This window comes from Lactuca saligna, chromosome 4, assembly GCF_052625555.1.
Source record: "Lactuca saligna cultivar CGN05327 chromosome 4, ASM5262555v1, whole genome shotgun sequence".
Lineage (NCBI taxonomy): Eukaryota > Viridiplantae > Streptophyta > Magnoliopsida > Asterales > Asteraceae > Lactuca > Lactuca saligna.
The window spans coordinates 123,520,236-123,544,892 of record NC_136420.1 but is presented as its reverse complement, the minus strand read 5'-3'; the positions used below and the strand labels follow the sequence as shown (position 1 = coordinate 123,544,892).

Genomic DNA, 24,657 nt, shown 5'->3' with positions numbered 1-24,657 from the left:
AACAAGTAAAAGTGAACTTGACTTATAATATGGAGTGATTGACTTTTAGGGTTTGACCGAACAAAAATTCCGGGTTGTCACATGCATCCCTAACATCTAATAAATATCTTATAACACAAATAAGTAAGGATATTTTGGGAAATCACCGTTTGGGCTCTGGCTTATTGTACACACTGCTCCAACTCGTTTTCTCTCTTAAACTCTTTCTTATTTTTGAAAAATCATTTCTTTTGAAATTTTTTCTCAAATCCTCAGTTTGAGTCCAGACATACCCGAAGGTATATCCGAATCCCTCAAACCAAGGCTCTGATGCTAACTTGTAACACCGTAATGTTCCAAACAAAATTTTCATTTAAAAATCACATTAATTTCATTAACACAACCACAAAAACCACCAAATATCGAGTTTTCAAAAAACACATATTCATAAATTGTTTAAAACACAATCCAAGATCCTCCAAAACATATCTCCAACTCGTGTGTGTACAATCAAGCCGGTGCCTTCCCGTGATCCTGAGAAGTACCTAAAACAGATAACACATAACACGGTAAGCACGAAGCTTAGTGAGTTCCCCAAAATACCACACACATCTTGTTAGCCTCTCATGGCTATACTCAAATAAGACCCTTTCGGTCAACGTGTCTCAGTGGAACCCTACGCTACCATAACTCGGGTGGAGCCTCCGGTCCTAACTCAGTAAGCTCAGAATAATACACAACATAAATCACAAAGACATAATGCAGAATATCACAATACTGAATATAAGCACATAAGACCCTCCGGTCACACAAAGGTTACCACTCTAAGTAAGTATAGTGAGAAGACCCACCTCGTAAGCAAGCAAATATCCTCATACACGAATCTCGAACTAGCCTCCGCCTAACACATAGGATAATTATCTCTAACTAACACTTAAATCACAACTCTAAATAAACTAAGTTATTTTATCTCCCAAACTCTTGGAATGGATAAAAGACAATTTTACCCCTCCATGGTCCCCATAATCCCTACCTTGACCAAACCCTAAAGTCAACAGAAATCAACACTCAAGTCAACAGTCCATGTTGACCCGACTCGCCGAGTCCCCTCGTTTCCTTTGAAATGTCACAAAAATCCAACTTAACTCATCGAGTTGTATCTTTAACTCGCTGAGTTACCTATGTCCAGACTCATCGGGGAAAACCCTAGCCGACTCGTCGAGTCAGCTCATTGACTCGGTGATTCCATTCAGTCTACTTCCTTATTCATACTTTTTAAGTCAGATCTACAACCCCAAACTCTAGATCTAGCCTCCCAAGGCTCGAATGTCACGTAAAGCTGCAAGCCTTACGTTCATGCATGACACTTAGGGCTTGAAATGCCAAAACAGCTCTCATTTAGGGTCTTAATCATGAAGTCTCTTTTATTAGATGGATAAAGCTGGTACCTTTGGAATCTAGGGACCTCACAAGTTCCAGATCTGAAGTCTAAATCACTTAGTACACACAAAGCCTCAAGAAGATGGAATAAGCCCTAAAACTCCATAAAATGAGATCTAATCAAACTAGTGAGCAAGGTATAGACTTTTTACCTTCAACAGAAGCTCTGGATGAAATAACACTAGATCCCGCAGCCTCTTCTCATTCCTTGCTTGATACTCTTCTCTTCTTATTCACAAAGTGCACCAAAATACCCAAGGATTAGGTATATTTCTCTCTTAACTCACTACAAACAATTAGGGTTTCAAACGGGGGAGTAGGGTGGTTGGTGAGGCGGAAATGAGGGCTTAAGGTCCTTTAAATAGGGTCCAACCCCGAAGATTTAGGGTTTCCTCACACAACGCCAACTCGGCGAGTCAACTCTCTGACTCGTCGAGTTGGTCATTAAACTTACGTGTCCAATTCGACCCTACTCAACAAATTAGGCATACAACTCGTTGAGTTAGCTCAGAAAACTCATAAATAAATGCATAAATATTATACTTGGGATTTGGGATGTTACATTCGCGGTATGTATTTAATTAAAGATTTATTCACTTTTGTATAGAAACTCGACGAATTGGAGGCCCCAAACTCATCGAGTAGAAGTGGAAATTGGACGCGGGTTGTAAAGTCTACTCGACGAGTTGAGAGACTCAACTCGACGAGTAGGACTGGCATAGTGAAACCCTAAATTTCAGGGTTTTTCACCCTATTTAAACACCTTAACCTCGAAAGGTTGGCCTCATTTACAGCCTCCAAGTCCCAAACCCTAAATCTCGAAACCCTAATGCCTTGTGTGAGCTTGTGAGCCATTTTTGAGAGGAAACTTGTGTATTTGAAGCTTGTGCAAAAAGAAGAAGAAGAAGCTTGAGGACTCAAGAAGGAGTGAGTAGATCCAGAAACTTCATCCCATCCTCGTCACTTTTTGGTAAGAAAGCCCCAAACTTGCTTAATGATTTCTTAGATCTCTTCATTTTCACTCAAGAAGAAGTGAGTAGATCCAAAAAATTCATCCCATCCTCGTCACTTTTTGGTAAGCAAGCCTCAAAATTGCTTAATGATTTCTTAGATCTCTTCCTTAATGATTTCTTAGATCTTTTCCATATAGTTTTATTGGGTTTTGGGTCCAAATACCTTGATCCTTGGGAAATGGACGTCCCAAGTGAGTATACTTCCAGATCTAGGGCCTTAAAGGCTTTCATTGCATAAAGGTGCAAAATTTATGGCCATTGAAGCCCTATGCAAGTTTTAGGATGTCATTTTGGCCTTTTAAGCTCCAAAAGGCCATGCATGGAGAGAAAATCAGATACTTTACGTGTTCATGTAGTGTCTAGGGTCTAGATCTCAATTTGTATGCCTTAGTGTGATGTATTAATGGATTTTGGATCAATATATAGGTCTTAAAGAGTTAAGGTTTGTGCTAAACCCATTAAGGAAGGGTATTTACGGGTAAAGTTGGAAACTTTACCCTTAAAAGGATATTTTCAGTATGTATATGAAGTATGGAGCTTAGATCTGAACGACAGGAGCTTAATCTATTAAGATAGCTTATCAGACTGAAGAACTCGATGAGTTCGTAAAGGAACTCGAAGAGTTGGGTCGAAATCCCCGATCCTATAGAAGGAAAGACTCGATGAGTTCAGGACAGTCTCGATGAGTGGAGTTGGAAAGTCCTGATTCTGCTGATAGGTGAAACTCGACGAGTTGGATTGCGATTTAAGGGTTTTTGATTTATGGAACTTGGCGAGTTGAATCAGCCCAAAATGTTGACTTTGACCAGGGGGTACAATGGTCATCTATTAAGATAGCTAAGGAGTCGTTGGAATAGCCATTAGAGATTTCTTACCGCGAGATTTCGCAGTCAGCTTTATAAGGTGGGTTTCCTCTTGGTTTGAACGGGTTGAAGGCGCCAAGGTCGGCTTGTATATGATATGTATATTGATTAGTAGCTGAGTGTGGGCGAGGCTTGTATCTTGTAACATCCGTACTTTCGTGTATATTATTGTATGTTTAAATTTTGGAATTTATGTAGTGACTCGACGAGTTGTGAGTCAAACTCGCTGAGTAGGGTCGAGTTGCCCGCATGGAATTAATGAGTGGACTCGACGAGTCAGAGAGCTGACTCACCGAGTAGATGCTGGGTAAAGAAACCCTAAATTCCCGGGGTTGGGGCCTATATAAGGGAAATTATGCCCCCATTTCCGCCTCACCAGTTTCCCTACACCTCTGAGAGAAAACCCTAATCGCCATTAAAGCTAGAAAGTGAGTGAAGAGCTAAGTTGGTGGTTGTTGGTGCATTCTTTGAAGGAGAAATGAAGAGTATCGAGGTTAGGGCAAGAGAAGGCTTTCGATCCACATATTCAACAATGTTTTCTTGAGGTAAATGTGCTGACTTGCTCAACTTCTAGGGAGATCTTGACATGGGAGTTTTCTAGGGTTTTCTTCCATTGCCTAGAGTTATTGAGCTTTTTGTGTATGATTTGAGGTTGAAACCCTAGATTTGAAGTGTGGAGGGTCTTGAGAGATCAAAGACCTGAACTTTATTGATCTAGAGACTAGACTTTAAGCACCTAACCCTTTGTAAGACTTGGTATTGGCGTTTTTGGGCATATATGCCATGCATGACGGTAAAGGTCGAGACTTTACACGACTTTTGTGCCTTTAAGGACTAGATCTAGAGTCTAGTGTGGTAGATCTGACCTTGGACGTCTGAATGAGAAATCAGATTGAAGGAACTCACCGAGTCCATGGCCTGACTCGACGAGTCGGTGAAGGTTTGTCCCGATGATCTTGATCTTACGATAACTAGACGAGTTGCGGGTCAACTCGACGAGTTGAGTTGGATTTTCTTGAGACTTCTGAGGAAACGAGGGGCTCGACGAGTCGTAATAGTGTACTTAACGAGTTGGGTCAAACATAGACTTTTGACTCGAGTTTGACTTCAGTTGACTTTTGGGTTGGGTCAATCAGGAGTAATGGAGACCATGGAGGGGTAAAACGGTCTTTTATCCACTTCAAGAGTTACACAGAGAAAGAGAATAGCCTTTGATGTATTTGCGCATGAATAGAGTATTAATTAGAGGTGTTATCCTACGTGTTAGGCGGAGGCTAGTTCGGGATTTCCGAGTACGAGGCTGTTACTGGCTAGCTTGCGAGGTGAGTCTTCTCACTATACTTTACCTAGAGTGGTACTTTTGTGTGACCAAAGGGTCTTATGTGCTTACTTGAGTTATGCATTTTGTCTGTGTGATATATATGCTATGTATGTGCTACTAAGACCGGACCGGAGGGTTCAACGAGCTGTGAGACCGGAGGGTCCTCACTAAGATCGGACCAAAGGGTCCAACGAGCCGTGGGACTGGAGGGTCTTATAGAGTTATAGCCTTGAGTGGCTAAAGTGTTGTATGTGGTATTTTGGGGAACTCACTAAGCTTCGTGCTTACCGTGTTATGTGTTATGTGTTTCAGATTTTCTCAGGATCGCAGGAAGACATCGGCTTGATTGTACACACTAGTAAAAGAGTTATGTTTTGAAGATCCTGGATTTTAATCAAACAGTTATGGAGTTGCGATTTGTAAATTAAATACATGAGATTTTTTTTGTGAAATGTATTATGAGAATTGTGCGATTTAAAATGAAGATTTTATTTGAAAATTTACGGTGTTATATATCTCATAGATAGCTGAGTGTGGGTGAGGCTCGTATCTTATAAGCACTATTTGAGTATGGATATAGGACTGATTAATAGATTTGATTATACTTGTTGTTTGTGTGATACTTGTATGTATGCTTAGTAGCTGAGTGTGGGCGATGCTCGTATCTCATAGTTAGCCGAGTGTAGGCGGGGCCCGTATCTCGTAGTTAGCTGAGTGTGGGCGGGGCTCCTATCTCGTAGTCAGCGGAGTGTGGGTGGATCCCGTATCTCCTAGTTAGTAGAGTGTGGGCGGGGTCCGTATCTCCTTGAGTGTGGGCGGGGCCCGTATCTCCTAGTAGCATGATTATGTGTATGGTATGTGGTAGTTTGGGGAGACTCACTAAGCTTCATGCTTAAAGTTTTCAGTTTTGGTTTCAGGTACTTCCGGTAGCAAGGGGAAAAGCTTGAGATGACTGCAGTGCACACACCATTTGTTTAGCATGAGATGTTTACTCTGATATGTTTGACATATGTTTATGATATTTTGAGATACATGACTTATGACTTTTATGTGATGAATTATTAACTATGGTTTTATTAATGATTTAAAACGAAATTTTTGGACCGTATTTTTAGGATATTTCAAGTATGGTTCTAGATTAAAATTTGTTGGAAGTCAATGTAAAAAGTTAAAAGTGATGATATTGTTGTTTGTTTTTTATCGAATAAAAAGCATGAAGATTTGTTGGTAACAAAACCCATTTGCTGCCTGATTTTTATTGTTTTTCCAATCTTATGGAATGATTTTGTGTTCTAATTTCCTTTTCTGATTTTGATGTGATTTTTTTTAATTTTTTTTGCCTTATCTCTTGTTTTGGTTTATGTTATTTTACGAAATAAATTGTTATAAATAGTGAAGAGATAAAGCAAAAGTTGATATTCATATATTAAACAAAAATCATAATTAATCAGTGGCTAAACAAGAATTAAAAACTCATAAAAAAAAGAAGTTGTATTATTTTCTTAATTAAAAATATGATATTGTTTTTTGAAGGCTAGTGCAATTTACCAATCTTATTTTGATTTGAATATGCTTCTTTTACATTACATTGTTATAACCATTTATATTTTTAGTGTAATTTTCTTTTTTGATTTATTGTTTTATCTCACGTTTTTATGGTGTTTAAGTTATAAAGAGGGCAAAGGTTTACCATATAAACCCACCTCCTATAGTTGTTGCACGATAGTCCACACCTATTTCACCAGTGTAGCGCATATTGTTGATGCACTAATATGTACAAAATACAAAAAATTGGTTGTTGGGAATTGAAGGTATTTGTACTTTTACTTGCTGCAACTTTGAATTTAATGTATTAATTTTTTTAATTAACTTACATTATTTTTGTTGTTTTGTAGGTGATGAAGTGTTTATGTTTACGTAAAGTATTAAATATAATATATATAAAATTAAATTGCAACGAATACGTTTATTTCTTTCTTATTTTAAAGTTTTACATTAAAAAATACTTACTGCTTACACTTTAATATATATATATATATATATATATATATATATATATATATATATATATATATATATATATATATATATAAATTAACACGTATAATATACGAGTTTCACATCTAGTCAATAATACAATGAATAAATGAATTTGCTTTTATTTTGTTATAAGTTTGATTGAACACACTTATTACTCTTTTATGTTATTTTGTTTTTTTTTTTATTGTTTTTGAGTATGAATTAAATAAACTGATTATTATAATATTATTATTGTTGTGTTTGTTGTTTTTTAAGTATATATATATATATATATTACTGTTGTCATGTTATTTTGGTCATCGGTATAGATGCATAACAAATATTGTAAAATCAGTTTATTTCAGTTGTGTGAATTTTATTTCATTATTGTAAAATTAAAATTATTAAAATTTCAGTATTTAAAAACTATTTTAAGTTTTTAAAAGCAGTTTATTTAAATTCCAGATTATTGCAACAAGTTAAGAAACAAACATGTTTCTTATTAAATGTTGCAATCATTTGGTTCACCTCTTCTATTGCATATAGTTACAGATGTGCACCGCATACTTCATGAATTTTTTTACATATAGTTACAGATGTGCACCGCATCCTTCGAAAAAACAAACAATATCTTACTTGATCACTTAACGAGCTAAGATTAGGTGACCCAAGCAAAACAACCAATCCCTAAGCCAATTACAACTAAACTATATCTATCTTCTTTTCAAATCCGGATGGGTCGTTATTAACTACTTATAATGGTCTTAACTATATATGATTGTTATCGCTTCTATCAACTAATGTTATATACACTATTGTTATCGCTTCTATCAACTAATGTTATATAGACTGATATTTTTGTTTTCTAAAAAAAACTCTGCTATTTAACGTCATTCGTCTAAAAGCTCATGTTGCCTTCATGTTTAGACCAACATAACTTTGAATTTATTTATCTAATTACTACATTTAGTTTTTTACCATTTTAACGCGTAGCAACCTGAAAATTCATTTGTTGATTTTTATATTTTTTAACCAAAACATATTCTAGAACGACAATCTCCACCCACGCCTTTATGGAAACATCTAGTTCTTGGCTAACTATGGATCCAAGTGGTCATAAGGCTTCAGTTTCTCATAAATCAATTCCAATTTAACAAAACCAAAATATAAAACATCAATCACAATGATTATATAGTATTATTTAATAAACACAACACACTGAAATTAAGAAAAATTTTAAGCTGCTTATAGCTTTGTTAAAACCAAAAGTTAAGCTGCTTAAGCTATCAGTTTATTTCATGGGTTATATCATATTCGTCTACATATCTTAGAAACAAAGTGGCAAATCAATCTAAACTCTAAAACCATAGGATAGATATGAAAAAGATCAAACATGAGAGGATTGTTATCGATCCTATTTGGTTATGCGAACTAGCGGAGTAACCAGAACAGTAATCAAACCCATACCAAGTATCAGCGGGAACCCAAACATTATAGTAGAAGGAAACCGCCCTCGTATTATACCCGTATACGTCTACGCTCTCAGGCTTCCACCCATCGTATCCACTTCTGTACAAATACAAATAACATATCTGATACGTACATGGACCGTATATTTCAAACGTATCGCTTGAGCACTGCTCGAATGTCTTCGTCGACGGATCATCTATCCTCGGCGCGTACACCTAACATTCATTAACCATTAATCATTAATCGTTAATCATCATCACTTATTCTAATTGTTTCCAGATTTGAAATCTGGACTCTGTTTATGTATAAATTTACAGGAATCGAACCTGATTGCCGTAAGCATCGCCGAAGGAGATACTGATTTCATCTCGAGTGTATTTAACAGAAGAACAGCTTGTCGAGATATCCACAGTGAATGAACAGGTTTGTGCATTCTATGAAAATCAACAGATGTTAGTGAGATCCTTACTTTGAATTTACGCGAAATACGAACAGATAATGGAGGTCGTACCTGTTGATTAGTAGAGCTGACGTTGAAGTTAGGGTTAGGTTGCGGATTTTGGATGATAGATCTTGTTTGAGATGATGATTTGGAGATAAACGCAAATAGCACAACAACCAAACACACGGATTTCATCATCTTTGGCCTCATCCCTCAACTAACAAGAGTTGGTGCATTTATACAGAAACCAATATCAATCTACCAACACCGATGGTCAATAACGTTATCTGTCCCCAAACTTTAGGTATTTAAAAGAAAGTCACTATTCTTGAAATTCACGGCAAATACAGATCTCTAGGCTTAATAGTTTATTAGATAAAAATTAAAATTGCCTGCCAATGAGCCTTTAGAGTCAATGGTACATTTCATCCTAATCTAATAAATAAGTAGAATTTTACCACGTGTCATTCTTCAAGCTCATCTCCAATCGATTTTTCCCGCTCAAAATACAAATATGATTTTCCCAAGTGCCCTCTGCTTCAGCTATAATATATTGACGTTTGAATTGATATACGAAATTATCGGCAATCAGTTTCGAATTTGATTGCAAGATATTAGGAATTTCATAGCAACAAATAAGGAATCTTAATCACCAATTCTTAAAGGTAGATTTTCTATTAAACCCTAATTCTTTTTCTCGTTGTTTTCTTTCAATGAATTCAAACTTTCAAATCAATAGCCTCAGATGGATGATTTTATCGACTTTAGGACTAGATGTTTAGGAATCATTAATGCAGCAATAACCGTAGCTTCAATGGATTATTCCGGCAAGCTCAATCATCGTAGAGATAGAATTATCGAGCGATTTAACAACAATGGAAGAAAAAAAAATTAGTACTGGATGTTTAGGAATCAGTGGGTAAGCTTCCTCTGGTTGGCCTTATAAGGTTGGTTTTAATCACGTCCATATAACACTTCAATGGAAGAAAAAAAATTAAAAGAAAAAAAAGAGGCTCTAAATAAAAATGGTTTCGTTTCGTTCTTTATCCTAATTTTCATTTCTTATCTGTTAAAAAATATTCCTTCAATGCTGATTTTTCGTTTGCAATTCTCCTTAATGTTGTTTAAAAAAAATTGATAAGCAAGGAAAGATTTGAGTATCTAATTTCTTTTAAGAACAATTATCCAAAAAAAAATTGTGAATGAAGATAAAATTTACCCAAATCTACTTTCATAGATCAGAAAGACACTTTTGAAGTTGTTTTCTAGCTTCTTGTATTATTCTTGTATAGTTTATAAATATGTTATCCGTTGCTATATAATTACAATTTTTTGTTTTTTCAGCAAGTGTCTTAGTTGTGTATATGTTCAGAGGGAGTCAAAATCATTAAATACAAAGGGCATTTCAGGTATATCTAAATGTTTGATGTTTCTTTGTTACTTGACATCTGTGGTGAACGAGAGAATTCAGGAAGCCCATGAAAATAAATCTGCACCTATGATGATGCTTTTTCCAGGTTATTATTTTATATATGTCATTATTGTTTCTTATTTTCAAATTTATATCAAGTAAAAGATGTATAATTTCTTTTGTATATTTGAAGAGTGTAGGATTTTTTATTCGTATATTAGCTGCAAATTATTAATTTTTGATCCCACCTACCTGTATATAATTTAGTTTATTTATCTTTGTTTTTGTTTATACAGAAGGGACAACTACAAATGGGGATTATATACTTCCATTTAAAAATAGTGCATTTTTGGCAAAAGCTCATGCTCTTCCTGTTATTTTGAAATATCCTTATGAATGATTTAGCCCTCCATGGGATTCCATATCTGGGGTGAGTGTTTAAACTTAAATGCTGATCTGTCTTCTAAAAGGGCGTTTTGGTCCGCAAAATGTTTTGGAAGGAATTGAAATTGGGTGTGTGTTTGGTTTGAGATTGAATTCAAGATTCCATTCCATGGTTTCCAATTGGACAAAATTCAATTCCATCGGAATCCTTGCAATATACCTTTTTTATATATTAAATTACCAAAATACCCTTGTAAGCAGAAGAAGTTTGCTTTTGCAATTCTAGGGTTAAAATGGTGTATTTGATTAGTTTTAACAATGAGAAAATGCATGGAATAAGGCGAGCATATCCTATTTTAAAATTCAAAATAATTTATACTAAAAAAATCCCTTTAAATAAGGTGAGCATATCTCTTTTTAAAATTCACAACCTTATTTAACGTAATATTAAGAAGTTTATATATTTTTGATCGGTTTTCTTGGATAAATATTCTTACATTTCTCCATATCATCTTCACACTTCCATGCTTTCACAGACCCATTGCAGGAGCAGAGAAAAAAAAACGTTCTATTAGCAATCCCTTTAATACCTGTAAGTTAAAAATCTTTCAATAAACAATCGTTAAAAATGTCAAAATTGTCATCTTAATATAATAACATCCTACTTTTCGTGTATCTTATACTTATTAGTTCATATATGTGTTTCAAAAATTTATGTGCTGTGTATGTGTTTTTTTACTCTATTCTTCTTTGTTTACAGGTTATTTCTTTATCTCATCAAAGGTAAGAACTTTTATTAACATATTAATGGATTTGAAAAAAGTTTTGGATTTGGATGAAAATGCTTTTTTTGGAGACTTTCTAAAGTACAACCGGATATGGACTAAATAATGTAACACAATTAAAATAGAAACATATATTGTTTATCTTATACTCATTTAACTTTATGTGCATGTGTATGTGCTTTCTTTACTCTATTCTTCTTTGTTTACAGGTTCTTTCTTTATATTGTTTAAAGTACCAATAATATCAATAAATACATAACTTTTCTGTATACAAAAACTATTTTTATTTTTCTGCTTAATCTGTTACACTGTTTTTTTTTTTTTTTTTTTTTTTTTTTTTTTTTGCTTATTTTGTTACACAAAGTTCATAATTTAACACTTTACTGTTTGACTATAATGTAACCACGTTAAGATTTATGTCTTTGCCCCTATTACAGATTCATGGCTGTTTTGACAAAAATTTCTAACTTATGGGGCTGTTTTGTCTAACCACATACCTATTTTGCATAATTACACAAAAAGGTAAAAGGTTTTCTTGTACTTAACTAAGAACAAATAGTAATATACATTCAATTGTTTATCTCTAATAGTGTTGTTGTGACAATCGTCAATCTTGAGTCAAGCCAAGTCATCAAGTCAAGCCGGTCAACTCTATTAAACCTTGTGTATTAGGGTTTGTGCTATGTTCATACTGTATAACTTGCTATATTAATGGGAAAACATCACTTGAGAAAAGTCTTGTGTTAAAAATTTCCTAAGCCCTAATGCTAATCAATGAACTAAACTGATAAAAACAATGATGCATACTCATCGGGAGTGTGTAAGATCCTTAAACAAGGCCTAATAGGGTTTACAAACCTTGCATTGCGAAGCCGGACACTCACACATGCCACACTCGAAACCTCTCTCAATCGTTTTCACTCTACCTCTCTCTATTTGAAATCTCTCCCAAATCTCTCCAAGTATGTGAAATCTCTCTCAAATATCTCTTTGCATGAGAAATCTCTCCAAGAATGTCAAATCTCTCCCAAATCTCTCCAAGTATGTGAAATCTCTCTCAAATATCTCTTTGTATGAGAAATCTCTCCAAGAATGTCAAATCTCTCCCAAATCTCTCCAAGTATGTGAAATCTCTCTCAAATATCTCTTTGTATGAGAAATCTCTCCAAGAATGTCAAATCTCTCCAAGTATGTGAAATCTCTCTCAAATATCTCTTGTATGAGAAATCTCTCCAAGAATGTAAAATCTCTCCCAAATCTCTCCAAGTATGTGAAATCTCTCCCAAATCTCCCTCAAATAATTCCCGTAACTTTTTAGAATCATTCGGGTCATTCTGGCCCTTAACTGGGTCAAAAACGGCTTAAAACGGGGCGAAAACGAGAAAAATAGGCTTTAGGAACCGAAACCGGAATGAGAGGCTTCTTAGGACCAGAGACCGAGCCTCTGGTGGCTAAGAGACCCGAGACCAACCGAGCGATCGGTCCCTCTCGGTGCCTCTCGGTCCGCCTCCACTCTCGGTGCCTCTCGGTCCGCCTCCACTCTCGGTGCCTCTCGGTCCGCCTCCGCGCTCGGTTCCCTTTCTCTCCTCTCGGTTCTCTTCGCGCGCTCGGTTCCTTCTCTCCCTCTTCTCCCCTCTCGGTTCCTTCCCTTCTCTCTTCTTCTTCTCTCGGTTTCTGCCTCCCTCTCTCTCGGTTCAGCATAAGAGGGCCGAGCCTCGGCCAGATTTCGCATATTTGTCACTTTTAGCCCATTTTTGATATTTTTAACATTTTAAGCCCGTTTTTCATGATTTTAAAGCGGGATTTTCTCCAGAAATTATATTTTAACATAATAAACCCTAAATATTCATAATTTAAACATATTTTTATGAAAATCATTATCTAAATAATAAAGATCTAATGGGGGATTTATTTAAGGTGGAGTGTTGACTTTGCCTTAACTTATGACACAAGCAACCACCCCACACCCACTCTATGACCAACCATACCTCCCCACCTTACCTATGTCACTTCAATGTTCCCTTACACTCAAATTTCACTCACTCCCACGTTTTTGAGCTGGAACAAACAACCACACTCCTCATTTTCTCTCATTTCTCTCATTCCACTAAGTAACAAACATCACTTTTTCTCTCAAACTCTTCTACACAAATTTTCGAGATCCAAGGCTGGTTTCAAGTGTTCTTCCACACTTAGTAAGTAAAAATTCATCCTCCCTATTATTATTTCACTTCATTCTACTCAAATCTTTGATTGCTTACACAAACTCCCTAACTATGATGTTAGATTCTCGAAAACCTTCAAGGCATCTCCAAGTGTTCTTGAATTAAACACTTCCATTCTTCAACAATTATCTACTGAAATCACTTAAGGTGAGTTCATACCCCTACATTTTCATGTTTTCTCAAGTTTTCAGGGGGGGAATACAAGTTAAAACACTAAGAACATAACTAAATTTTGCTAACAGCTTTCATCAGAAAAGTCCAACTCCATTCACGGACTGTTTTAGGCATCTTAAACATTTTTGTTTTCAAAACTGTACAAGGTGCAAATAGTTCAAGTTTTTAGCTTTAAAATGGCTACTTGCACATCTCCATACGATTTTTCTACAATTTATGGTGATTTTTACAAAACTGCCTATCATTTCAAACAACAATCCGGACCAGTCTGTGATTTTGGACTTTTTAACCCAAGTTGGAGGTCATTAAAAATTGTGATAAAAATTGTGAGTAAACTAGACACATTTTTTGAACTCTCAGAATTTACGGATCTAGTTTTTGACTTCGTATGATTTTTCTATGATTTTTACAAAAACAGGGCAGAATGGCTAAATTTAGCCAGCAGCATGTAAATATCATAACACTTTGTATTATGTTGAGCAAAGTGTATAATCATAAGTTCTAATAATTGAATGTGTTTCCATGTTAGTTTATCATTATGAACTGAAACTAAGACATTCATATTAAATATTATTCATTCATTTTAGAACACGGATTATTTAACTATAAAAAGTATAGTTTGATAAATTCATAACACTAATACATTTCCATAGGTATAGTTTGTGATACATCACCACTACCTTTGAAAGTGCCAAGGAATTGGCACAACAACTCATAGATCACAGGGCTAGCCGTGGTACCGTGATAACCACCACCGACCGAACAAAAGGAGGGAACAACAAGAGGAAGTTCTGGAGCAATAAAAGGAAACAACCAATTCAAGACCCCGCCAAAAAGCAACCTATTGTTGCTGTACGTGCCGCCACTACCGTTGTCGCTCCAGCGCCACCGAAACAGTATACAGGAACTCTTCCCAAGTGCAACAAGTGTAACTACCACCATAACGGTGCTTGTCGAGAGTTACACTGCAATAACTGTAACAAAAAGGGGCACACTGCACGATTCTGTAAAGCGACTACCCAACCCGCCACACAAGTCGCTACGACCGCCAACACTGGAGCAAGCCAAGCCTGCTATGGATGTGGTGAAACGGGACACTTCAGGAGGAACTGCCCCAAGGCACGAGCCCCTAATGCTGGGGGTGTAGGGAGAGTCCTAACTTTAGGGCAGGGAGAAGCAGTCAAGGATCCCTCTGTGGTTACTGGTACGTTCCTCCTCAATAACTCTTATGCATGCGTACTTTTCGATAGTGGGGCAGAAAGAAGTTTCATAAGTCACCAATTCAAACATATACTTAAGCAAAATTCTCAACCACTAGAAGATTCTTACATCGTAGAAATGGCAAATGGAAAGGTTGAGCGCGCTAATGATATTTACATAGGGTGTACTCTCACTCTAGACAACCATTTGTTCAAAATCGACCTTATGCCGGTCACCATAAAAAGCTTCGATATAATCATTGGTATGGATTGGCTAAGCCTTCATCGTGCCGACATTCTATGTTACGAAAGGGCCGTCCGCCTCAATCTGCCGAATGGCAACGTTCTCACCGTTTATGGCAATAAACCTAGTGCGAACCTACAAATCATCTCTTGTGTTAAAACCCAAAAGTACCTCCGAAAGCAATACCATGTTTTCTTAGCCCACATCGTAGACAAGAAACAGGAGGTGAAGGACATCAAAGAAATTCCAGAAGTATGCAACTTCCCTGATGTTTTCCCAGACGATCTGCCTGGTGTACCACTCGCACAACAAGTCGAATTTCGGATCGACTTAATCCCAGGAGCTACCCCCGTCGCCAGGGCTCCCTATCGCTTAGCACCGGCAGAAATGCAAGAACTATCCAGCCAGTTGAATGAACTATTGAGCAAAGGGTTCATCAGGCCAAGCTTCTCGCCCTGGGGAGCACCAGTCTTATTTGTAAAGAAGAAGGATGGGTCTTTTCGCATGTGCATAGACTATCGAGAACTAAACAAACTCACTATCAAGAACCGTTATCCCCTACCCCGAATCGACGACCTCTTCGACCAACTCCAAGGAGCCAGCTACTTTTCAAAAATCGACCTGAGGTCGGGCTATCATCAACTGCGAGTTTAGGAAGAGGATATCCCCAAGACGGCATTCAGAACTCGTTATGGGCACTATGAGTTTGTAGTGATGCCATTCGGGTTAACAAATGCGCCTGCGGTGTTCATGGATTTGATGAATCGAGTGTGTCGACCCTTCTTGGATAAATTCGTCATCATATTCATCGATGATATCCTGGTCTATTTGAGGAGCGAAGAAGAGCACAGACATCACCTACGACTAGTTCTGGAGGTTTTAAGGACCGAGAAGCTTTACGCTAAATTCTCAAAGTGTGAATTTTGGCTCCGAGAAGTAGGATTCCTTGGCCACGTAGTAAGCAAGGAAGGAATACATGTGGACCCCTCGAAGATCAAAGCAATCGAAGATTGGTCAACACCTACAACGCCAACAGAAATCCGACAGTTTTTGGGACTCGCAGGCTACTATCGAAGATTCATACAAAACTTCTCCAAAATCGCTAAGCCTCTCACCACCTTGACTCAGAAAGGGGTGGTGTTCGAATGGGAAGATAAACAAGAAGCCGCCTTCCAGACACTAAAGCAAGCCCTATGCAGCGCACCAGTCTTGTCTCTTCCAGAAGGAACTGATGATTTTGTGGTGTATTGCGATGCTTCAAATCAAGGCCTCGGCTGTGTGCTCATGCAAAGGGGAAAGGTCATCGCTTATGCATCAAGGCAATTGAAGACACATGAAGTTAATTACACAACCCACGACCTTGAATTGGGAGCTGTGGTGTTCGCCCTGAAGATCTGGAGGCACTACCTCTACGGCACCAAGTGCACCATCTTCACTGATCACAAAAGTCTTCAGCACATTCTCAACCAAAAAGAACTTAACATGCGCCAAAGGAGATGGGTGGAATTACTGAATGACTACGAATGTGAAATTCGCTACCACCCGGGCAAGGCTAATGTAGTAGCCGATGCCTTAAGCAGGAAGGAATACTCGGGTCGCCGAGTAAAATCCCTAACCATGACCATCCACTCCCAACTGGCCACCCAGATCAAGGACGCCCAATTGGAGGCCTTGAAACCAGAAAACGTGGCAAGCGAAGCACTAAGGGGGATGGACAAGAACTTGGAAGTCAAAGGGGATGGAACTCGTTATCTTATGAATCGAATCTGGACACCGAAGTTCGGTGGGTACCGAGACGTTGTAATGAACGAGGCCCACAAGACTCGATACTCTATTCACCCGGGGTCAGATAAGATGTATCTAGACCTCAAAAGGTTATACTGGTGGCCAAACATGAAGGCTGAAATTGCTACTTATGTGAGCAAGTGCCTCACTTGCGCCAAGGTCAAGGTGGAATATCAGAAGCCATCAGGACTACTTCAACAACCGGATATACCCGAGTGGAAGTGGGAGCGAATAACCATGGACTTCGTAACCAAACTGCCTAAGACATCAGGTGGGATGGATACCATATGGGTGGTTGTGGACAGATTGACCAAGTCCACGCACTTCCTGCCAATAAAGGAAACAGACAAGATGGAAAAGTTAACCAGGACGTACATTAAAGAGATCGTGCGACTACATGGTGTACCAACATCCATTATCTCTGATCGAGATAGTAGATTCACCTCACGTTTCTGGCAGTCCCTACAGAAGTCTCTGGGAACCAGGCTAGACATGAGTACGGCCTACCATCCACAAACGGACGGACAAAGCGAGAGAACCATCCAGACGTTGGAAGACATGCTGAGAGCCTGCGTGATAGATTTCGGTAAGGCATGGGATACCCATCTACCGCTTATCGAATTCTCTTATAATAACAGTTATCACACTAGCATTGGAGTCGCTCCATTCGAAGCTCTCTACGGTCGCAAGTGTAGATCACCATTGTGTTGGGCCGAAGTTGGAGATACTCAGCTAGCCAGAGGGCAAATCCCTGATAGCACCCTTACTGGGCCTGAAATCATAAGGGAAACCACAGAAAAGATCATTCAAATTCGAGAAAGACTAAAAGCGTCTCGTGATCGACAAAAGAGTTACGCGGATAAGCGACGCAAACCGTTAGAATTCCAGGTCGGAGACAGGGTACTACTAAAAGTTTCCCCCTGGAAAGGGATGATACGTTTCGGTAAACGAAGGAAACTAAACCCAAGATACATCGGTCCGTTCGAAATCCTTGCTAGGATTGGTCCTGTGGCGTACAAACTCCGACTACCACAAGAACTTAGTAATGTACACCCTACCTTCCACGTGTCCAACTTAAAGAAGTGTCTGTATGACGAGACACTCGTAATACCACTCGAAGAAATCGAAGTTAATGAAAATCTCCACTTTGTGGAGGAACCCGTCGAGATCATGGATCGAGAGATCAAGAGAACAAAACAAAGTCGCATTCCCATAGTGAAGGTTCGTTGGAACGCGAAACGAGGGCCTGAGTTTACCTGGGAACGTGAAGATCAAATGAAGCAAAAGTATCCACATCTTTTCCCAAACCCTTGAAGTCCCTGCCGAATCTAAATTTCGGGACGAAATTCCCTCTAACGGGGGGATGATGTGACAATCGTCAATCTTGAGTCAAGCCAAGTCATCAAGTCAAGCCGGTCAACTCTATTAAACCTTGTGTATTAGGGTTTGTGCTATGTTCATACTGTATAACTTGCTATATTAATGGGAAAACATCACTTGAGGAAAGTCTTGTGTTAAAAATTTCCTAAGCCCTAATGCTAATCAATGAACTAAACTGATAAAAACAATGATGCATACTCATCGGGAGTGTGTAAGATCCTTAAACAAGGCCTAATAGGGTTTACAAACCTTGCATTGCGAAGCCGGACACTCACACATGCCACACTCGAAACCTCTCTCAATCGTTTTCACTCTACCTCTCTCTATTTGAAATCTCTCCCAAATCTCTCCAAGTATGTAAAATCTCTCTCAAATATCTCTTTGCATGAGAAATCTCTCCAAGAATGTCAAATCTCTCCCAAATCTCTCCAAGTATGTGAAATCTCTCTCAAATATCTCTTTGTATGAGAAATCTCTCCAAGAATGTCAAATCTCTCCCAAATCTCTCCAAGTATGTGAAATCTCTCTCAAATATCTCTTTGTATGAGAAATCTCTCCAAGAATGTCAAATCTCTCCCAAATCTCTCCAAGTATGTGAAATCTCTCTCAAATATCTCTTGTATGAGAAATCTCTCCAAGAATGTCAAATCTCTCCCAAATCTCTCCAAGTATGTGAAATCTCTCCCAAATCTCCCTCAAATAATTCCCGTAACTTTTTAGAATCATTCGGGTCATTCCGGCCCTTAACCGGATAAAAAACGGCTTAAAACGGGGCGAAAACGAGAAAAATAGGCTTTAGGAACCGAAACCGGAATGAGAGGCTTCTTAGGACCAGAGACCGAGCCTCTGGTGGCTAAGAGACCAGAGACCGAGCCTCTGGTGGCTAAGAGACCCGAGACCAACCGAGCGATCGGTCCCTCTCGGTGCCTCTCGGTCCGCCTCCACTCTCGGTGCCTCTCGGTCCGCCTCCGCGCTCGGTTCCCTTTCTCTCCTCTCGGTTCTCTTCGCGCGCTCGGTTCCTTCTCTCCCGCTTCTCCCCTCTCGGTTCCTTCCCTTCTCTCTTCTTCTTCTCTCGGTTTCTGCCTCCCTCTCTCTCGGTTCAGCATAAGAGGGCCGAGCCTCGGCCAGATTTCGCATATTTGTCACTTTTAGCCCATTTTTGATATTTTTAACATTTTAAGCCCGTTTTTCATGATTTTAAAGCGGGATTTTCTCCAGAAATTATATTTTAACATAATAAACCCTAAATATTCATAATTTAAACATATTTTTATGAAAATCATTATCTAAATAATAAAGATCTAATGGGGGATTTATTTAAGGTGGAGTGTTGACTTTGCCTTAACTTATGACACAAGCAACCACCCCACACCCACTCTATGACCAACCATACCTCCCCACCTTACCTATGTCACTTCAATGTTCCCTTACACTCAAATTTCACTCACTCCCACGTTTTTGAGCTGGAACAAACAACCACACTCCTCATTTTCTCTCATTTCTCTCATTCCACTAAGTAACAAACATCACTTTTTCTCTCAAACTATTCTACACAAATTTTCGAGATCCAAGGCTGGTTTCAAGTGTTCTTCCACACTTAGTAAGTAAAAATTCATCCTCCCTATTATTATTTCACTTCATTCTACTCAAATCTTTGATTGCTTACACAAACTCCCTAACTATGATGTTAGATTCTCAAAAACCTTCAAGGCATCTCCAAGTGTTCTTGAATTAAACACTTCCATTCTTCAACAATCATCTACTGAAATCACTTAAGGTGAGTTCATACCCCTACATTTTCATGTTTTCTCAAGTTTTCAGGGGGGGAATACAAGTTAAAACACTAAGAAAATAACTAAATTTTGCTAACAGCTTTCATCAGAAAAGTCCAACTCCATTCACGGACTGTTTTGGGCATCTTAAACATTTTTGTTTTCAAAACTGTACAAGGTGAAAATAGTTCAAGTTTTTAGCTTTAAAATGGCTACTTGCACATCTCCATACGATTTTTCTACAATTTATGGTGATTTTTACAAAACTGCCTATCATTTCAAACAACAATCCGGACCAGTCTGTGATTTTGGACTTTTTCACCCAAGTTGGAGGTCATTAAAAATTGTGATAAAAATTGTGAGTAAACTAGACACATTTTGTGAACTCTCAGAATTTACGGATCTAGTTTTTGACTTCGTATGATTTTTCTATGATTTTTACAAAAACAGGGCAGAATGGCTAAATTTAGCCAGCAGCATGTAAATATCATAACACTTTGTATTATGTTGAGCAAAGTGTATAATCATAAGTTCTAATAATTGAATGTGTTTCCATGTTAGTTTATCATTATGAACTGAAACTAAGACATTCATATTAAATATTATTCATTCATTTTAGAACACGGATTATTTAACTATAAAAAGTATAGTTTGATAAATTCATAACACTAATACATTTCCATAAAAGAGTTCATACATATTACATACATTTTAGATAAACTATAATAGGTATAGTTTGTGATACATCACTCAACGCACTCGTACAAAAAGGGTACATTCATACAAGAAAGATTTATATTCCCACACATTTCAAGTAAACTTGTTAACCTATGTTGTGAGACTCTCTCTCTCTCCCCGTACGTCCGAGTGCGGGATATAATTCCTGGTAGTTATAATCAGAATCTCCTTGAGGGAGAACGTGATACTTGTATATAGATCTATATTGGGTTTGACACCCCACACCTTGCTGCTAGCTACAGTGGGACCTGCAGGTCTACGGGTGACAAATGTCATTTCATTTTCGCGACGCCCGAGAAACGTTGTGGCAGGTTCACATAGTCACAGTATGATTATAGCGACTCACTTAGGGAGACAACAATTCATAAAGTTTACGGGGTTTCATAAAACCGAAGTAGGTTTTAGGTTGATAAAATGAATTTACTTTCCATCTCATTTTAAACTCACAACATTTCTACTAAGAAACGATGATTCCTCATACATTCTAGTCTTTGGTTGTAAGGCTACATTTTTCGGATTTCAAGGAAAATATCGGATTTTTCTGAAACAAACGCGACATTTACATGTGAAAGACTTCTACTAAGTTTATTAATAAAAGCTTATGAACTCACCAACCTTTGTGTTGACACTTTTCAAACAACTTGTATTCACAGGAAAACACTAATCAGGTTATCAAGTGCTTTTGAGGATGGGACGTTAAGGCGTCAAACTTTTCATATTTTGACAACATATTGTAATTGATTTTGAAACATGTAATTCATACAAGTGATGTAACTTTTTCAATTATATATATGTTGGTTGTGTTTGCTTAAATTACTATTAAAATTGTGGTTATGATGCTATACATGAAGTCCTCCACCCCCGGACGTTTCCGCCATCCTTGGTTTGGGGGTGTGACAGATTGGTATCAGAGCACGGTTTATAGTGAATTAAGTATGTCAATCACATAAGATATACAAACTATAAACACATTTGGGACTAAAAGTCTCTGATTTTTAAAGTGATTTAAAGAGTTGTACTTTTAGAAAACAAATAATTTCTTGTTTTAAAGTATACTTGCATGCATTCTATACTAGCATGGTGTCATAACTTAGGAGAACATAAATTGAAAGAGGAGGAGTCGAACATTATTAATACGCCTTAGCATGTGTAATCAGTTCTGGGAAGGACATAGCCTGATCAACTATATCCGTCCAAGAAGTAACTTACACACACTAAGGAATAGTCGTAATGAGCGACAAATCTGAAAACCTAATAACACTCCATGAAGAACACGCTAAGAACCAAATATAAACATTTAAAAATACTATAGGAGTATTTGTACATTTCTATAGCGCCAAATTATTATTTTCCGATACGTACTTCTTAACCCCGTTTCTCGTGCAGACGACATGGCAGGATTTCACATACCCGGGGACCCCTACTTTCCCAATCAGGGAAACGCGGGATGGATCGAAGACGAGCCCGAGGAGAATCCCGAAGAGGATCCCGGGGAGGATCCCGAAGAGGATCCCGAGGAGGAGCCCGAGGAGGAAGACGAACAAGAAGAAGAAGAGGAAGACGAACAAGAAGAAGAAGAGGAAGACGAACAAGAAGAAGAAGAGGAAGACGACCAAGAAGAAGAGGAAGACGACCAAGAAGAAGAGGAAGAAGAGGAAGTAGAGGAAGGTGATGAGGTAGTCATGGTTGGGAACGAAGCGGAGGAACCACCAGAAGTATTCAACCCTCCCTACATCGCGAGGGTACCCGCGCACCGTTTTGGTTACAACGGACCTGAACCCCCTTGGGTAACAACGATCGAAAGATGGAGCCGACAACAACGCCAACGGTCACCATATGGCTACCAACGAGGTTACTATGATCTCACTCATGGTGGACCGGCTGACAGGGCTCTCCCCGTCACGATACAACGAATGGCAAGAATGGATGATCGTGGTAGGACAACGACAGATCAGGTCCGGGAGTTAAGTGCCATTGTACAGTCTACTACGGATCGCACCAGAAACCTGGAACGAGACTCCCACCACCGAGACCAACTCATTCGAGACCTTCTCACGGCTCAAGCAGAAACAAGAGAGTATCGGGAAAGATACATGGCACTCGAAGAGAGAATGGTTGCAGCAGAACGCAAATTGGCGGAACTACAGGGCGCATCGACATCATCGCAGCCTCCGTCAAAGAAGGGTCGCAGTGATTAGAACTTGTTGCTATTCTCCCGTCTTGGTAGTAGAATTTTATGAGTACGCGTTGGTGCTACTCCTTGTATGTAGGTCGACCCTGCGACTATGTGATTACACTATTCAAAGGTCTTTTGTAATGCCAAAAACTACCTTTTGTAACGATGTAATGTAGACCCTTATGAGGTCAAACTTTTCCCTCTAAACGTTATGTACTAAAAGTTATCAATGAAATTTGGCATGTGTTTTATTTATTGAATGTTTGGCACTATACATCATAACCTGATCACACAAACAGTTTACGAATAATAAAGTTATGATAAAATACAAGAGGGATGAAACCAGTATCACTCGACTCGTTATCACTATTGAAGTCTTACCGACTAGTCATTTTTTTTATGACAGAACCATGCCACCAAGGAAAAGACCAAGGCCTTCCAACAACCCAGTGCCGCCTCCTCCACCACCTCCGCAGTTTGATCCTGCAATGTTCCAGGCTGCAGTAACGGCAGCCGTGGCGGCAACAATGTCGCAAATGGGAACCCATGGTTCCGGCGGTTCTGGATCCGGAGCTACCAATTCCATTCATGGGGACAGCACGGGGCATACGAGGGAGTGCTCTTACAAAGACTTCACGAATGGCAAACCCGATCCTTTCAATGGAAGCGGGGGCGTCATCACACTGGTGCAATGGTTCGAAAGGACCGAGGCAGTTTTTGAAATCTGCGCTTGCCCCGAAGCGAGCAAGGTCAAGTATGCGGCATTCACTTTCACTGGAAAAGCCCTTACTTGGTGGAATGGCCGAGTTAAGTCACTTACTCCTGTAGTTGCTAACGCAATCAGCTGAGAGGATTTGAAAGCCTTAATGTTAAAGGAATACTGCCCAAGGGGCGAAATACAAAAACTTGAAGAAGAGCTTTGGAACCTCAGAATGTCAGGCACTGATCTTGAAACTTATACTGCCCGTTTCAATGACCTAGCACTCCTCTGCCCAACAATGGTCACTCCAGAAGAGAAGAAGGTGGAACGATATCTCTGGGGGCTGTCATCCCAGATTCAAGATAGTGTATTGGCCTCGAAACCCACTACCTTTGAAAGTGCCAAGGAATTGGCACAACAACTCATAGATCACAGGGCTAGCCGTGGTACCGTGATAACCACCACCGACCGAACAAAAGGAGGGAACAACAAGAGGAAGTTCTGGAGCAATAAAAGGAAACAACCAATTCAAGACCCCGCCAAAAAGCAACCTATTGTTGCTGTACGTGCCGCCACTACCGCTGTCGCTCCAGCGCCACCGAAACAGTATACAGGAACTCTTCCCAAGTGCAACAAGTGTAACTACCACCATAACGGTGCTTGTCGAGAGTTACACTGCAATAACTGTAACAAAAAGGGGAACACTGCACGATTCTGTAGAGCGACTACCCAACCCGCCACACAAGTCGCTACGACCGCCAACACTGGAGCAAGCCAAGCCTGCTATGGATGTGGTGAAACGGGACACTTCAGGAGGAACTTCCCCAAGGCACGAGCCCCTAATGCTGGGGGTGTAGGGAGAGTCCTAACTTTAGGGCAGGGAGAAGCAGTCAAGGATCCCTCTGTGGTTACTGGTACGTTCCTCCTCAATAACTCTTATGCATGCGTACTTTTCGATAGTGGGGCAGAAAGAAGTTTCATAAGTCACCAATTCAAACATATACTTAAGCAAAATTCTCAACCACTAGAAGATTCTTACATCGTAGAAATGGCAAATGGAAAGGTTGAGCGCGCTAATGATATTTACATAGGGTGTACTCTCACTCTAGACAACCATTTGTTCAAAATCGACCTTAT

General features: G+C 38.8%; 1 protein-coding gene and 1 long non-coding RNA gene across 2 annotated transcripts; one reads left to right on the top strand and one right to left on the bottom strand.

Moving 5' to 3' along the window:
• Nucleotides 1-7,859: 7,859 nt before the first annotated feature.
• Nucleotides 7,860-8,852, bottom strand: LOC145042728 (embryo-specific protein ATS3B-like). The gene is made up of 3 exons (XM_078991196.1): nt 8,617-8,852; nt 8,432-8,539; nt 7,860-8,320 (listed from the first exon to the last, which is right to left on the bottom strand). Exons 1-3 carry the CDS (start codon nt 8,755-8,757, stop codon nt 7,994-7,996), a joined length of 576 nt encoding a protein of 191 aa, XP_078847322.1. The 5' UTR covers nt 8,758-8,852; the 3' UTR covers nt 7,860-7,993.
• On the top strand, nt 8,748-10,357 carry LOC145042729 (uncharacterized). The gene is made up of 3 exons (XR_013680738.1): nt 8,748-8,851; nt 9,892-10,064; nt 10,255-10,357. It is a non-coding gene; the product is annotated as an uncharacterized LOC145042729 (long non-coding RNA).
• The last annotated feature ends 14,300 nt before the right edge of the window (nt 10,358-24,657 follow it).

Bases quoted from the DNA above. Each gene is read 5' to 3' on its own strand.
- LOC145042728 (XM_078991196.1), bottom strand. From the start codon at position 8,757: ATGAGGCCAAAGATGATGAAATCCGTGTGTTTGGTTGTTGTGCTATTT. The intron at 8,540-8,616 runs GTACGACCTCCA...TGATTTTCATAG, and splicing joins TCAGCTCTACTAATCAACAG to AATGCACAAACCTGTTCATT. The intron at 8,321-8,431 runs GTTCGATTCCTG...AATGAATGTTAG, and splicing joins GCGATGCTTACGGCAATCAG to GTGTACGCGCCGAGGATAGA.